The sequence below is a fragment of the Suncus etruscus genome, chromosome 3, assembly GCF_024139225.1.
Source record: "Suncus etruscus isolate mSunEtr1 chromosome 3, mSunEtr1.pri.cur, whole genome shotgun sequence".
NCBI classification, from domain to species: domain Eukaryota; kingdom Metazoa; phylum Chordata; class Mammalia; order Eulipotyphla; family Soricidae; genus Suncus; species Suncus etruscus.
In genome coordinates this window covers 95,531,402-95,549,580 of record NC_064850.1, presented here as the reverse complement: position 1 = coordinate 95,549,580, position 18,179 = coordinate 95,531,402, and the positions used below count along the sequence as shown (strand labels likewise).

The window sequence follows — 18,179 nt, the reverse complement described above, 5'->3', positions numbered from 1 at the left end:
GGAAGAAAATAGGGGCCGGAGTGATGGCACAAGCCGAAAGGCATCTGCTTTGCTAGCCTAGGACTGACTGCGATTTGATTCCCCTGTGTCTCATATGGTCCCCCAAGCCAGGAGTGATTTCTGCACGCATAGCCAGGAGTAACCCCTGAGTATCACAGGGTGTGGCTCCAAAACTAAAAAGAAAAAAGAAAAAATACAGCTTAAGAACCTATTTGTTTCTGTGGCATGCTATTTTACAAATAAAATGATTCTTTTATTTAGCCAGCAAGTTTGTTTCATGTATCCTGTTTGTAAACCACTGTGATTGGGGATAAAGAGGTGAACATTAGATATCTTACAAATTAAAACGATTAAGAAAAATAGCTAAGTATAAAGTAAGCAAGTAGCAACAGAACTTAATTAAGGAAAAAACAATGAAGTAATAAACAATAAACTTTTTTTTTTAATTTTCAATCAAGGATGCAAATTTAGACAACTATACCCGGAGAGTTTTTTTTTTCCTATCAACTTGTAAAGATGTTTTAATAAACAAATGAAAATGCTCAGAATAAATTAGAAGTAAAGTATTTTTATTTGTTTATTTAGGGGGTCACACCCAGCAGTGTTCAGAGCTACACCCAGCTCTATGCCCCAATGCTGGGAATTCCACTTGCAAAGCATGTGTTAGCTCAGAGAGTTCTCTCTCTTGCCCTTGAAAGCAAATCCTTTTTTTTTATTTTTAATTTTTAATTTTTATTGTGACCAAAGTGCATTACAAATCTTTCACTGCAGCAAATGCTTTCTAAACAGAACTATAGGATGATAAATAGCTCTAGGAGACCATTGGTAGCACTTACCTAGCAATAGTATAGTCGTTTGGGTGCTTCCTTGCATGCAGCCAACTAGGGTTTGATGCTAGATATCTGACATCATCCCTTAAGTTCTACCAGGAATTATCTCTTAGTGCAGAGCCAGGAATAAATCCTGTGCACTGCTGAATGTGAACCAAAAATCAACATAAATAAATACAAATATTTTTTAAAAGGTTGTATTTTGGTCAAATAGTTCTACTTTTAAGAATGTCTCTTTAGGAAATTATTGAGTTCAGCTAAAGGCTGTTTTTAGGAGCACTGTTTTAGCTAGTGGAACATGGAAAACATTTTAAAAACTCATTAGGGCACTCATTAAATAAATGAAGTAACATGCTTACACAGAAATATTTTTTAGGACTTAAAAGTAACAGTAATTTTTAAGTGAAACTTGTTACATAAAGATATCTGTGATCTATTTTTAATGCTTAAAAATAATAGTTTGAATCAATTTTTATATTGATAAGGAAAAAATAGTCACCCAGAAAACAAGTAAGGTACATGAGCAACATCAGAGGTCTTAACAATAATTTCTAGATATTATTGATATTATTTAATTTTTGAAATTTTTTCTTATGCCATTGCTTGCTAATATTTAAAGTAAAAGCTAAAGGAAGAAAATATGACAACATTCACATCACACATTTAAAATTCTAAAACACAGAGATAAACTTAATCATTTGGGACCAAGAAAGTAATTCTAGCCAGGAAAGCAGTAGAGCTTCTGGAAAGCATTCTTGGAGAAAACTGGTAGAGGTGAAAAGTGTGGGATGTGGTGCTGTGTTTTAGAAAGTCTCATCACTTTAAGCACCTTCCCTGCAGGAAAAAATGCCACAAAAGCTGATAGAGTGGCCATGTGACTGTGAAGGTTACATGTGCCACAGAAAAGGCTTTAGTGATCTCTCTCTTATTTCTTGTTACTGAGTGAGCAGTTTCAGCAGTAAAAGTGTACAAGCAAGTAGAAATAAGTCTGGTAACTCAAAGGCAGGGGCTTCCCCAGCTGACCGACAGTGAGTCTGCTCTACCTTTTATCTGTACTCCACCTGAAGAAGTCAGCCTGAAGAAGCTTAGTCTTTTCCTGAGAGAAGATACTTCTCTGACTTCCAGTCAGTCTGGGTCCCTGAGTCATAAGTATCATGCCTTTGAAAACTGACATCACCAGTATCAGGGCTTAGCTTCAGGACAAAACAGTGCTCTGATAGACCATGCTAGTCCTAGGCAAAATCCTCTACTCTTGGTAAGAGAGAAAAAATAATCTTGAGTCCAGATGAAAAGAAATACTGCAGAGTCACTTCATAGGCTCGAGTGAGCACCCAGGATGGAATGAGATCTCAGAGACCTACTGAACCCAACTAAACAACCTGAAGAGCTACTTCCAGATGCTGGCTTACCATTGTTGACGTGTTTGTCCTTTTGTCAAGTCACCTAACCTCCATGAGCCTCATTTTCCTCATCTGTAAAGCTCTGCTACTAATTACACTGTTACCCATGGGTGTTTTCCTAATTTGGCTGAGCATAAAAATCATGCTTGGCCCCATTCCAGATATACCAAAATCATATTCTTTTGGGAGGGTCTGGGAATCTGTATTTTAAACAAAGAAATAAGTTTGGGGAACCTGAGTCCTGCTCCTGAGACTGTTATGGAGACATTCTTACATGTATTCCGGGCATCAAGGAGTTTATATGAGACTGACTCATTGCACCATGAGTATAATTATTTTACTATTCTATGGAACATCCTAGAAGGGAGACTCAGAGAGCAAGAGGAAGGAAGGGAAACTCCAGCAAAGCTCTCCTCTTCAACCCCTACCCTACTATACATATCCTGTGATCCATTATCCAATTGTTGATGATTCCTGTTTCCAAGGGTGCAACACCATAATAAACCCATGCTTATTAGATGTAACTTACCTGGTATAATTAGCCAAAATGCAGTAATCAGCTCCCCATGGCTGTTGCTGCCAAGTACAGCATAAACAATATCAGCGTTCTGAGAAACAACACATTTTCTTCACACATGTGACTTTGCAGTTCTATTTTCCTTCAACCATCGTTTGTTAAAGTGCAATCTACTGCTGTGGAATTGAGAGATCCACATGAGAATACAGCTTATTAGGAGGATTCCAATTGACTTTGTCTGGTTTGAGAGCTAAAGCTTATTGAGAGGGGAGAGAATTATAAAGGAGGAAGCCTTCTGTTTCCTCACAAAAAATTTTGAACTTGTAGTACAGAAAATTTTCCGATGGGAGACCCAATGAGATTAAGGGTGCTGATTATGTTGTTACTTAATATTTTTCTTGACTTCAAGCAGCAGTGAGTAGGTAGGTAGGGATAAGGGAGCATGATATTTGGTGTTGGGATTGCAATTGCCTATAATTATAAAAGATAAACTGTTTACAGGAATCATGATGCTGGAGTTGATGGCTGGTCATTGAAGAAATGGGAATAGATGAGTTCTCATTTTCAATATTATTTCTATGGTTCTTTGTAGAGTCTGAGATACGTATTTGGTTGGTTGTTAAAAACTTTTAAAAATGTGATGGTAACAGTTCAGTTAGTGTGTTGACCACATATGAGTTCATCTAATCACCAACTTTCCCATGAAATAGTTCCTCCACTTTATAGAAGAGAAGAGACTCTTGTTACCTATGGTCACCAAGTGAAGTACAATCCTAGCCACCTTGTTTCAAGTCTTAAAAGCAAACCTGTGATACTTGCCAGAAGTACAGTTCTTAGAAGGTACTATGCCAAGTTCATCTGGCTTCCTTGAGTAGTTTTATGTAACAAATAAATGCACTCACTAGAAATTAACCAGAGGAAGTATAGAGTAGAAAATCCTCTGCAAGTAAGCATGAATGAAGGATTCAGAGATGTCAGATCATATAATGAAAATTTAAAAATTTCAGCAGGAAGGGTGCTGGAGAGACAGTATAACACACAGGGTATTTGCCTTGCATGTTGCTGAACACAATTCTATCCCTACAACCCCATATGACCTCCAAAGTAACACTCAGAGTGAATCCCAAGTGTAAATCAAGAGTAAGCCCTGAGCACAGCCAGGTATGCCACCCCCCAAAAAAATTAGGATAATGTCACCAATTTGGAGTCTATGAAGTGCTTGAAATTCCCTAGAAGTCATCAAAATTATCATCATATTAAATGGCAAAGTTGCAGAAGGCAAAGGAAAATGAATTTCACTTTGCTATAAAACTTAAGAGAAGTTAGAACAGAAACTAGACAGGGGTGGAATTTGAAATCCTTGATTTGTGTCTTTATTTTACATTTAATGACCCAATAAGAAGAAATATATTTATCTTACTAGTCTGCACTTAAAAAATATATATAACTATCAAAATATGAAAGAACCCAGTACTGTAAGTTATGTTATTATAGGGAATCTACATTCTCAAAAGATCTGCCATATAGTCCTCTTTCTATCTGGTCTAGTTTAGAAATGAGGTTTTTTTTAGATAACAGTGAATGTTAGTGGAGCCTGAGAACATGGACCATGCAATTGGGTAAGGGATAAAGTGAGTATAAAGATGAGAAGATGGAGCCAAAGAGATCACCTACCCCAGGTGGCAAAGGGAGCCATAGAGGAGTTCTCCTCAAGGCATACAGTTGAGTTACAGAGCTGAAAAAAACACCCTGCCTAATCAAGATATACCAAGAAGCCAAATGTTTCATGGCAAAGACGTCTTCCCCATGAACATTTCTTTTTTTCTTTTAACTTTAGTAAAACTAAGTGCATTTTATTCCATATCCTGGTTCAATTTCAGGGGAGAAAGTATATACCAATGAGGCTAAAGATGATGGGGCAGTCATGATCAATGTGCTGGAGTTAGACTTCCGGAATCACTTGCCCTCCTCCTAGCCATAGTTCACCAGGACCCAGACAATGCTGCATTCTTTAGTCTTCACATTGACCTGCCAGCCACGTTGGCTGAGAATCACCAGCCCCTGTTCTCACAAAATAAATAAAATAAATAGGCAAGGAAGGGTTATTGTCAGGAAAAATTACTGCCACGAGCAGGCGGTGATTGAGAGGAGAAATAGGAGGTCTGCATTTTTGCATTTTCGCTAAGTACAGGCATGGGGTCCTCTTCTAAAACATACATACAAGCATATGCTAATGGTCATCCCACTTTGCATTTCTTTTTAAATTTTATACAGAAATATCCTAAAAAATACCCTCCCATTTAAGAAATGTATCTGAGTTTTAGTTAAAAATATCCAATTCAGACATGAAAAACTGGCCCTAGTACAATTGTTCCCTAGCCATTCTGGAAAGAGGTTAAAGCAATCGCCCTCCTGGTAGCCTGCGGTTTTACGGAAGTTGCCTCACCCACACCTCGTAGGAAATTTGGATCCATCATTCAGCTGAGTCTCAGGAATGATATCTCCATTGGAAACCCCAGAATAGGAGGCTGTTATTTCACAAGGTACTTTCAAGCCCCTTAATAGCCTAGTGCTTTCAGCTATAATATTCTAAATACATATTAAAGAGAGCATGAGCATATTCATAACTGCTCCATTGTGGCATTTAGATTTACCCTTGAAATTTATCTTTAATTTTTACAGTTGTCTCCTTAACCATGTATATTACTCCCTTCTTCAAACAATCTGTCTTACTGCTGCAGTTTTTCTTGAAGCCAAAGCATAATTAAATATTAAATTAATATTTCATTTAAAATTAAATATCAAAGGCTTCAGCCTAATCTTTCACTTGTGCACTGCTCGTTCTCACCCCATGTTCTCTTTCCTGTATCCACACATAGGTAGACCTTCTTAATAATGTATTTCTATATTATCTTTGTTCTTTTTTTTAATTGATGACATTGAACATAGACTTCATTGAAGCAAATTTATATGGGGAAAGATTTCAAGGTAGCAAATGTTAAAGACCACTTAATTCTACAGTCTCCCTACTTTATCTACACTTTTCAAAAGAGCATTTCTCAGAGAAAGCGAGTACAGCAGTTAGGTGCCTATGCCCGAATGGGTCTAACATAGGTTTAAATGGATCTAACACGAGGCTCCATATGGTCCCTTGGCCTTCTAGGAGTGATACTGAGTTCAGTACCTGAAGTAAGCACTGAGCATTGCTGGTAGTGCTCCTCTCCTCAAAAATATTTTAATGTGGGGCCCGGAGAGATAGCACAGCGGTGTTTGCCTTGCACGCAGCTGATCCAGGACCAAAGGTGGTTGGTTCGAATCCCGGTGTCCCATATGGTCCCCCGTGCCTGCCAGGAGCTATTTCTGAGCAGACAGCCAGGAGTAACCCCTGACCACCACCGGTGTGGCCCAAAACCAAAAAAAAAATTTTTAATGCAAATGAATAAAGAATCACAAAGCACAAGATCTTTCAAGAGGCTATTTAGCACAACTATTTGTAGATGAATAAACCAAAGTTCTCCTGGGTTTAAAGGTTTGTGTTAGATCAGATTCGGACCAAGGCAGACCCTAAGTTGAGTAGCTTTATCTCCATACTACCATCAAAAGCGATGAAAAAAGTTGGGACCACTAAGATGCTAATTGAAGTCTTGAATAGTGGATACATGAAGAGTCATGCAGGCGGTAGGTGATTGGACAAGGACATGGTATGGAAAAGTATATGAGGTGAAAGATCAAAGTCATAGCACAAAGAAAGTAAACTTCCCAGAAGTGAATCTGTAGGATCAAAACACTTTGAGTGCATGACACTGTGAGGGAAGAGATTAGAGAAACTCTATTGGCTTGAAGCAGGGCTAGCATGTGTATGACTAAGTTCTTCCCATTGCTAGGCTGGTGTATGCCTTCCAGTCCTATCAACAGAAAACTAACTTTGACCAGAGAGGTTTGGTATCTGTTTTCCCTTTGTTTGCATAACAAACTCCATATTATGATCTTGTATTTATGTAGAAGTCAAATGAGATAGGTAGAAGATTTCTTGAGCAGGATTATTTTCTGATCTTATTTTTGAAGGTTAGAATATATTTACTTTTTCTTTCTTCTTTTCTCTTCCTCTTTGCACCTTGTCATATTTCCTATCTCAAGACCATGGCAACTATGTGGTGCATATTTTTAGTGCTGCAGTGCTCACTGGATATCTTATTTGATTCCTCTTTTTGAACTGTTGTGGTGTCTCATCTTCTTCTTTTCCCCATCGTCCCTCAAACCAAGGATGAGGGCCTCTAGATAGAATGACTGCTCATAGTCGGTGTAGTCAATTTTTACCCCATTATATTACCTTTCTCTTCCTCAAACAAAACCACATAACTTGAACTTTCTAGTCCCTCCTCCCAATTGGAGGGGGCAGTAATGGAATCACCAAGATCAAACAGTTATAAGACCACTAAGTAATAAACTAGACACAGAAGGGACCACGCATTCTAGCAGCCCCTGGGGGTTGGGGGAGAGTGGAGGATATGGGAGGCAGGATGGGAGCAGTTGTGGGAGGACAATTCGGTGGTGGGAATTCCCCTGATTCAATGTAAATATGTACCTGGAATATTACTGTGAACGATATGTAAGCCACTATAACTAAAATAAAAATTATATTAAAAAAAAGAATTTAAAGTTAGAACTTGAGTGATCTTATAGTATATGATATAATTAAAATGAAGATCCTGTTTTTAGATAAATCATATTTGTGCAGAACCACAGTAAGGTTTAGAATTTATAGGCCGTTGGTGGGCAATCATTGGCTCCTTGATGATAGTTACTCCATTTGTGTAAAGCTAAGATGTAGGTCAGTGGTGTAACTCTTCTGCATACCCAAGGACAACCTGACAAAATGCTCAAATCTTCCCTCACCTATCATCTTATTCACTTGCTCTCAAATTTTTGCAAAGGAATACCATTGACTCTTGATGTTGTCATTTTTGTGAGTAATACCTCTTTTTGCAAAGACATGATCACCTCCTGCCTACATTGTTAATGCTATCTTTGTTGATGGTTGTCCAGAACTCAACAGTCTTTTTTCAGTGCTAGCAAGAGTCCCTTATAATTTTGTAAACAGAAGTAGAGGCATAAACTAAAACAAACTTTATCAGATTTCTGTTCCTCATCTTATGGAAAGAATAAAATTATATAAAATTAATACATCTCATAATCCTCTGGGAAACTTAATATTTAACACTGGCCAGCTTTTTTTTTTTTTTAAGAAAAGGAGAGTTGTTCCCAGTTGATATTATTAGTTAAATACTATTTACTTGTAAAAGTAATAGCTGCATTTCTTACGGTTTATACCTATTTGTTGGGTCCAGATATGTAAGTCTCCTCAAGTAGTATACCCACAATCAAAATGAGAAATGGCACATAAAATTCAGGCTCTCAGGAGAAATATTATGAAATCTCAAGGTATTGATGAAAGTTTTTCCAGGGCTGATCCAAATGGGATTTAGATTCTGTGGCAGTTGAAATGTGTATTATTAAACTCCTTAAGCAAACCCGAATGACTCCCAGTGGAGGATTAAGACATTCTATGTATAGCAAAGACGAAATTCTTATGTCTGAGATTTCTCTATTGAATTCCCCCTTGATTAGCTTCTGTAATATTTAACTTTATGCCATGCCACGATTATTTAATAAAAGGTAAATATAAATTATATTTCAGTGGGGATATGACCTTTTACCTTAATGTTATGTTACTAAAGAAAGACATAGATAAATAGAGCCTATAGATCGAAGCATAGTTTTAATTTGCTGTTTTTTGCCTTGCCAGCATTTCTCTGTGTCTCTGTCAGCCTAGAGTTGGCAGAACTTCACAGCACCTCTGCACTCCATGTGGTAAGAGAGGTTGTAAATTCAGGTTGATGATGGTGGTTAATGATCTGCCGGGCCTGTAGGGACAGTCTTGGTGCTGGGCTTGGGCCCCTCATTAGCTAATTGAGGTTTACTTGGCTCTCACCAGACCTGAAAAGTCAGAGAACACCCAGAGAGATGAGGAAGAGCTTCTGGGATTCAAAATGAGGTTGAATCTATAGATGTAATAATGGCTGGTCAGTATGGAACGAAAGCCTAAGTTGTCTAATTTAACCTCAGTGCTCTGAAGGCTGTACGTTTGAAGGAGCCACTGGCCTTCCCACAATGACTAAACAATCTCTATTTCATAATTTTAATTTTATTTATATTATAGTTTAGGTACCATGATTATGATAGTGTTAATGTTTATGGTAATGATGGACAAAGTTACTGTATACACACCCACCACCATCAAGTTGCTCAATACTTCACATTGTGCTTGATTATGAAAAATCATATAGGTATGTATATTATTTTCTCCCTTTAGATACTGTTCACTTTGCCATCATCAACTTCCTAAGCACTACACAGCTTATGAAGTCTGGCAGGGGCTGCCAAAAACCAGCCATCTAAAATAAATAGGTGAAGGTGCCTAATCTACTTACTCGGTTTCAAGCATAAATTGCTAATCCACTATGGTCAATAGTCAAATATAATTTGGAAAGAATGTGTCTGGAAGGGCAGACAAGATACATCAGACATTACCCTGTGTCACAGTGGTTTGCTATATTACAAGAGAGACTAATAAAAAGAAATCATCACCTTCTTCTTACCCACTTCTGTGATTTCATTGAAGCCCAACTTCATGCGATTCCTCTCTCTGCAAGCAAAAGGAGAAACTGAGGAATAGGAATAATAGTGGGCAGTGGGTAAGTCACTAGGTCTGGAGAGAGGGAATAAGAATCTGCCTAGGGGACTAAGAGAGCCAATAGAAAGGAAACCAATAGAGACAAGGGGAGGCCAATGGTGGGAGATTTTTCTCCCTAGTGGGATGTTGGAATGTTTCTTTTATAGTCACATGATGGGCGCACACTTATATCTGTAATTTTTATTTTATTCATATAAGGCGACCAGCACTTTGTGGTAATGAAATGGTATTTAAAATGAGATGAGGCAATGATTGATTTTGACTGTTTTGTCATCGAGGCTGTTTGCCCTGCAGTGCAGGGCAGCTGTTGTGTTTGCTGATTGATACCAAATGGGGACTTCTCCCACACGGGATGGCTAAGATCTCAGGCAACCTGCTCACAGTTTCACTCCCCAGAGCTGTAATTCTTTGCTTGCAGCTGTGGAGAAAAAACAGGCTTGGATGGAAAGGGAAGCAATCGACAGGAAGCCGAGGGTAGCAGAGATGCTTTGCAATGTTTTGTGTTTCACCAGCTCCACTTCTGTAGCTGAGTGTACAGGGTAGCTTAAGGCCCAGGGAAACAGCTAGATTTTTCTGGAGCATGAAACTATATCTTTAGCTCTCTGTGTCAAAGGTTCTGCACAGAGACCTTAGAGTAAGAGAAGCCAGGATACAGTTCCTACCTTTACTGATAAAAACTTCATCTTAAAAAGGGAAAGAAAGTATATCATACAGCTATAATAAGAGTGAAATGTGTTCAAGTAAAAGACAGAGCTTTTGGTGAAGTATAATAGCAATAACGTCAGTTTTTTGTTACTAAATAATGTACTTTCTAAAAATCCTTATATTAAAGAAAACATTTCAAAGATTGCTGACATTATATACTAACTGGAAGGCAGAAGATTTACAGGATGATACAAATTATACGTGGACTGTTCTTACAGTAGTATCTGCCTCCTTCCTAGAAAATAACAGAAAACATTTTAAAAAATCCATAGAAGTATAAGAATTCTAGTTTTTATGCTTGAGCTTAGAAAATGTTTGTGCTATTTTGTGGCATATGTGTGTACAGAGTTGTATTTGGATGATGTTTAAGAGCTGAGCTCCGTCATTCCCCTCCTGGGAAAGAACAGGTCCAGGAAATAACAAAAAAGATTTTGACAGCCTCAGCACTCTCACCAATTCCAGTGATTCCCCCACCCCTAGGCTTTCTCTGCCTAAACCTTAAGGAGCAAGAACAAGCGACAGCAGAAACTTGATCTTGAATGGGGTAGAGTGTGCTTAACAATTCTGCCAACAGAGGTGTCACTCACATGTGAGGAAGACAGAAAGATACTCTCTTATTTTAAGAGATCAGCACAGTTCAACTACTATTCTTACTACTGTCACCTGGCTGCTAGAACATTGAATCAATGGAGAATGTAAAGTTTGAAAGTCAAAATTAGCAGAGAAAGCACTTAAATATATATTTAATAATATTGATTATTATATTATATAATACAATATAGTATATATTATTTAATTATATTAATTTATTAATATTAATAATATAAATTATTGTTACTAAATTGATGAAGCATGGGATTTTTATGTAAACATGAAAATTAATGTTTCAACGTACATTTAACAGGAAATCTAAAATGAGCTCAAAATGGTTTTATCAACAGCATGAAAGTGAAGAATACAGTGAAAAAATTAAAAGTCAAATAAAAATTTTATGGATTTGTGGCTGAAAGTCAAAATATAAAAACTTTTTAGAGAAATATAAAGCAATTTGAATTAAAATAGTATCATACATATGTCTATCTTCCAAATTATCAAAGCCAGGCTGAGATGGCATGACTGGAGAGGTAGGAATAGAAGAACTGGAGTGCATTCAAGGAAAGCCAATGGATGAAATTATTTCTAACCATTTCCAGTGTTAAATGCTAACATTAATCTAAAATTGGAAAAGTCTTTCTACTTTAGCTAAACTGCCCATCGAAAAGAGAGAAATTTGAAAGGAGCAATTCCATATAAAACATATTTTATTCTATCAAGTTTTATTCAGACCTTTTTATCAAACACTGATAAGTAATATCTATTTTAGCTAGCCAGTAACATTTCTGTGGGTGAATTTTTAGTGTGATTACACTTTATTTTTCTTTTACTCAAATTAGAAATTGAGGTAATATTGCTTTGCATTATTGCATATCTTTCAAGCAATATTTCTTCATATATACATTTCTATACATAATCACACCATGTCAATGCCACAGTACCAATAACCCTTAACTAAAATTTATTGGACTACCTCTAACTTTTGCTCCCATCTATTCCTTTTCCATCATGCAGACAGAATTCTACAGTTTGCCTTGTTTTGGTTTTCATCTGTTTCTTTTCTTGTTTATTCTATTTTACAAATGAATGAAGTCATCAAGTATTTGTCTTTATTGGGACTTATTTGAATTTATTTAAGCAAATTGCATCCATCTTGTCACAAATGGCAAGATTTTAGTTTTATCAAACTTAGAACTCTTTGTATTTTATAGTATTCTACATATTTATCAATGTCAATTGACATTGACACTGTCAATGGGATCACCCATATTTGTACTATTACAAAAATAGTACTGCAATAGTGTCGTTACCATTTTAAATAAAATAATCAAGAATATCTACAATTTTTGTATCATTTTTGATACTGATCAGGAAATCTTAGAAATATGGGAATGGGTTTCGAACTAAATAAGATCAATATTCCACCGTAAAAAGAAAAAATTACCAACATACTACTATGGATGCATGAAAGTTAAGAGTAAACAGGAAAAAGATTAAGTTAAGGAGTTGGTTATGAAATAATACATATCTTTAGTGAAGTGTGTTTTTCATGCCAAGCACTGATTTGAAAGCATTACTTAAATTGTTCCATTTACTTTTGACAGTAAATACACGAGTCAGATTCTAAACAGATTAAAGAAATAAATGAGGGATATGGAATTCAAACTCAAGATCTACTTGACTATTGATTCTCTTAATAACTCAACCAGACCATGTCACAGGCTGCCTTCTCACACACTGTTACACAAGTATATGAAATCCAAAAGTGCTCTCCGGACCCTGACACTGACTGGGGTGGCATCATGACAGTGGGAAAAAGAACTATTTTAAAAAAGTGTTTCTAGATGCTAGTAAAACTCTTTAGAAAATATAATGTGGGGCTAATCATAACCACAAAAAATAATAAAACATGAAATATATAGCAAAAAATAAAAACAATACATATTGGGAGGTATAAATTTTTACTGGAATGACTTAAAGAACATGAACCACTGACATTAGAAAACATTTAGTCTGGGGCCGGGCGGTGGCGCTGGAGGTAAGGTGCCTGTCTTACCTGCGCTAGCCTAGGAGACGGACCGCGGTTCGATCCCCCGGCGTCCCATATGGTCCCCCAAGCCAGGAGCGACTTCTGAGCGCATAGCCAGGAGTAACCCCTGAGCGTTACCGGGTGTGGCCCAAAAACCAAAAAAAAAAAAAAAAAAAAAAAAAAAAAAGAAAACATTTAGTCTTTCATCTAGTTAAGAGACTTAATATAATTGAAAAATTTGAAGTCCTCAAAGCAAAACAAATAGATAAGAATAGTTGAGCATATTTAGTTTAAAATATTACATATTTCTGGAGGAGACACTTAAACTACCAGATATTAAATATATTACAACCACAATCAGGTGATTCATATAGTATATTAGAAACATAATCAGTGAAGCAGAATAAAGAGCTTAGATTGTCCTTTAAAGTCTAATACAACAAATTAAATTCCAAACATGTTAAATAATTTTAATTAAGAAGTCATTTAGGCTGGGCCAGAGAGCTAATAGAATAAGACTGGCACACTGCATACTCAGCTTCAAACCCTTACACCTCATATGGTCCCCTAACTCCAACAGAGTGATCCCTGAGCACAGAGCTAGGAGTCTCTGAACACTGCTGGGTATGCCTCAAAAACCAAAATCAGAATCATATAGCAATGTGAAAACACCTACATAATACACACGAGTATATATATGAATTTACTAGATCTTGGAGTTGAGATAGTCTTTCTATATATAATGCCTACATATACATATATTTAGACACATATAATGAAGATATATTGGAAAATTATATTGAGATATAACTTATTTTAATACATAAAATAATATATTATAATAAATATTATAATATGTAGTTTTCATAAAAAATAAAAATATTTATTATTATATGTATAGAAATTATTTCTATGCAATTTACAACAGAAATCAAGCATTTAAAAACTCTTCAGCTTCATTGAAAAGAAATATAAGCGAATATGACTAAATTCATTGCTAGAGAGAATATAAATTTATACCAGTTTTAGTTAGTAATTTGACTATGAAAGACCTAAATATAAGGTCCAGTAATTCTAATTCTTGAATTTTCTGATTGAAATAATTAAAGTATGCACAAAGAATAATTATTACTCTTATTTTTGTAATACTGAAAAATCATGATTACATTAAATACCCCAAACAGGAGACCATTTAAGTGAATTATAAAACATATCAAAAAATATGCAGGTATTTTAAATAATGTCAAGAGAATATCTGAAGAACATTTTGATATTATGATAAGTGGATTATGAAGTAGGCTATGAAAACATGAATAATATAACCCTAGGTGATTTTTAGGATGTATGTGTTTTTAAATGTATTAGCATTACACAAAATGTTATCTCCAGAATTATATTGTAGATTATTTTGTTTCTACTTCTCTGTTCAAATGTGTATAGTTTGTTTACATGTATTTTGATAGACTACAAATTTATAAAAATAAAATTCCCATGAATTTTATTCTGCAGGAATGTAATTACTTACTATTTTATTCTTTGCTTTTTTCCATTACTATATACACTACTTTTAAAATCTTAAGATTTGGATGCAGTTGCTGCAACATAACTGGGATTGGAGCGTATCATGTTAAATGAAATAAGTCAGAGAGAGAAGGAAAACTCCTGATGTTCTCACTTTGGAGTTTTGATCAAACAAGAGAATAGACAGGCCTGATTAATAAAAAGAAATTTTTGGCAGAAGAATACAAAAAAATAATTAAATAATGGGAGGTAATTAAATAGGGGGATTCTGGAAAAGTATGAAGACCAGACTAGAGATGAGATAGGGGCAGTGGTGGAGCGTTCTGGTCACTTTGGTGGTAGTTGAGTATAACAATGCTTAGCGATGCCATAAATTCTAACACTATTATAACTACCTTAATTATAATAAATAGGGGTCGAAGAGATAGCACAGCATTAGGGCATCTGCCTTGCACGCAGCTGATCCAGACAGATGGTCCATAGGGACCCTATGTCTGCCGGGAGCAATTTCTGAGCACAGAGTAAGCCCTGAGCACCACCAGGTGTGACCCAAAAGAAAAAATATTATAATAAATACAAATGAAAATTTTTTTGGTTTTTAGGTCACACCCAACAGCGCTCAGGGGTTACTCCTGGCTCTATGCTCAGAAATTGCTCCTAGCAGGTTCAGGGGACCATATGGGATGCCGGGATTCGAACTATTGTTCTTCTGCATGCAAGGCAAATGCCCTACATCCATGCTATCTCTCCGGCCCCAATAAAAATAATTTTAAAATAAAAATAAAACTCATAGTATTTGAACAACAAACTTTTAAAAAAATTAGGTAGAGAAAAAGGGAAACAAAATTTCCGAAAACTTTAGAAAAACTGTTTAAATGTGTTACTCACTCATTCATACACTTACTCATTTTGTAATTGGTGACTTTAGATGCCTAAAACATGCCAGGTACTGTCCTCAACAATGAAAACAGATTAGCAAAACAAAACTAGTCATATTTTTTTCTGTGGAATTTGCAGCATATCCTGGTGACTGACAATAAACAAATACAGCTGTAAAGAAATATAATTGGAAATTCTGAAGGGGTATTATGCTTAAGAAAAGGCTTTATGAGAACAACTCATTAAAGGCATATATGTATGTATGAATAAATATATGAAAACAACTTAGAAAAGGTGAATTTTAGGAAAGTACTTTATAAACAATAAAAATTTATTGAGAAAAAGGGAAAAAAATGTAAAAAAGGGTCCGAAGAGGTGGCGCTAGAGGTAAGGTGTCTGCCTTGCAAGCGCTAGCCAAAGAAGGACCACGGTTTGATCCCCCGTTGTCTCATATGGTCCCCCCAAGCCAGGGGTGATTTCTGAGTGCTTAGCCAGGAGTAACCACTAAGCATCAAACGGATGTGGCCCAAAAAAACAAAAAAACAAAATAAAAGGGGGTAAAAATAAAAGAAAAAGAAGAAAAAAGAAGGAAAGTTTCTTGTTTTCATAAGGAATTGGAATATGATTTTTGCATGAATTTTTGATTATATAGAGAAAATTATTTATGTCAATAATGACTGAGATAATAAATTATAATAATCCTTAACTCACAGTTTTGAAATGTTTTTCTAAGAAATTAGATTTTGTTTACAAATAAAAAAGTGATTTTGAATCTTCAAGACAATGTATGGAACAAAATTATTTTATGAACTATAAAATTCGCTTATACATTTGTTTGTTTGCCACACCCAGTGACATTCAAGGGTTACTCCTGGCTCTGCGCTCAGAAATTGCTTCTGGCTTGGGGGAACATATGGGACACCGGGGGGTCGAACTGCAGTCCATCCTAGGCTAGCGCCGGCAAAGCAGACACCTCACTGCTCTGCACCACCGCTCTGGCCCCAGCTTATTCATTTATAAAAATAATATTTTTGAATCTGATAATAAAGCTAGACAAACTTTACTTTCTAAATTATAAGTTTTTATATAATTCAGCTTGAATTTTTAATATCTATTCACTCAATATAAATATATTAAACTGATATAAATTTCAAAGTTATAAGAACAAATTAACCTATGTCAGTAACAAAAATCCTGATTGTATGTATCAATTATGAATCAACTAATATAAGCAAAATCTTCCAATTACTTATAATTGAACTTTATAAGAATACTTTCTTTATGAACAGAATATATACTCAAAGAGAGACTTTTGTTTTTCAGCACTAAATGAACCTACCATAGATTATGGCTTCCAGAGATTACAAAAAGTCATCCCAAGACATCCTGGAGATCCTGAGAGATTAGCTAAGGTAAAATGATTTGGAAATTGATTCATAAAATAATTTCTGTAGAAATTTAGCAGACTTTGATAAATTCTGCAATTTTAGTTCCATAAATTAAATTGGACCTGGAAGTTGGACTAAGTATTAGATATTAGATAAGCATAAAATATCTGTACAAGATATGTTATTATTAATTGCTGAAAAATGTGAAATCTAAGAAACTCTGCTTGAAAAACATATATTCTGAGCTCAACTTTAAAAGTATGTCAACTATATGAAATAAATAATAGTGTAATTGATTAATACTATAGATTCCTACTACAATAAATTTAAATAAAATTTTATTTGCTCTTAAATGTTACCACATTAATCTACACCAAGAAGTTATTGAAGAACTAATATTTAAAACAGAATATATCTACTGACAAAAACTGTTTTTAATATAACATTTCTATGAAGTGCATTTAAATTAACTTACATATGATCATTCTTACATGCATGTGGCCTATTATTTTAGTGTTCTTTATTTTCAAATGTGCAATTTATTGAGCATTTAATAAGAAATTATTAAGTTAAAAGTTTATATTCCCATTTTAAGCACACAAATTACCTTTCTGTACTGTGAATAAAATTCTAACACCACAGCTGCCTCTACATCATGCCTTTATTTTTCTCTTGGAAAAATCCCCAGTCCCACCATTAAATTAGATAATATCTGGAAAGTAGGTTAATAGCAATTTAAAAGGCTGTAAAAAACAGGAGGTAGAAAACATAAAATGAGAGAGAAGGGATTACTGATTACTAATTCTCCCTGGTTAAAGTGGTTAAAATGAACAGGGGGCGAGGATATTGAAAGAATTCATCTTTCTCAGAATAAAATTTTGTAGAAGGCATTGCCAAGATAATTTCAGTACTCTGGACAACTCCTTAGCAAGAAGGGAATCAGATCATCAATCATTTCAAGAATATTTGGTTAATTAGGGTACCAACTTTTTAAAGGAATGATCAGAAATTATTTTTAATGACATAACATGGTTAATATTATTAACCAACTCCAACCCTTCTTTGGCTGCTTTTCGCTTTGATAGCACAACCTTTTATGGAGTCATCAATGGAGATGAATTCCCTATAGGTTATTATAGACCAATGTGTATATATGTATATATATATGTATAATGGCTATATTCTATCTTTGAAACAAAATTTATATCCCTTCATTAGTTATTCAAATTTTAGGGGAGATGTCTGGACTTTTGATTTTTGAATATAATTTTTCTTTGTGGTTGACATTTTGGATTTTACATTTTCTTCTATTTAACTTTCTTTTCCTTTCATAGGAAATGCTGTTGAAAAGAGCTGCAGATTTAGTGGAGGCCCTCTACGGAACACCACATAATAATCAGGTTTGACTCTCACTCTTGTTACACTGTATTTTCTTTGGGGTTTATTTAGCCTATGTTAGATAAAGTTTTCTACCACAACCTGCTATTTGGAGGGAGGAGGGAGGCAGACTCAGTGGTGCTCAGGGAACAAAATGTGTTTCCAGGGATTGAACCAGAGCTGAT

General features: G+C 35.3%; 1 protein-coding gene across 1 annotated transcript in view; it reads left to right on the top strand.

Moving 5' to 3' along the window:
* The window catches only part of EBF2 (EBF transcription factor 2), a 207,690-nt gene that overhangs the window by 171,973 nt on the left and 17,538 nt on the right, over positions 1–18,179 (top strand). Inside the window, exons 11-12 of the mRNA XM_049769500.1 lie at positions 16,553–16,641; positions 17,952–18,017. Of these exons, the coding sequence (XP_049625457.1) occupies positions 16,553–16,641; positions 17,952–18,017 (155 nt within the window). The remainder of the gene's footprint in view (positions 1–16,552; positions 16,642–17,951; positions 18,018–18,179) is intronic.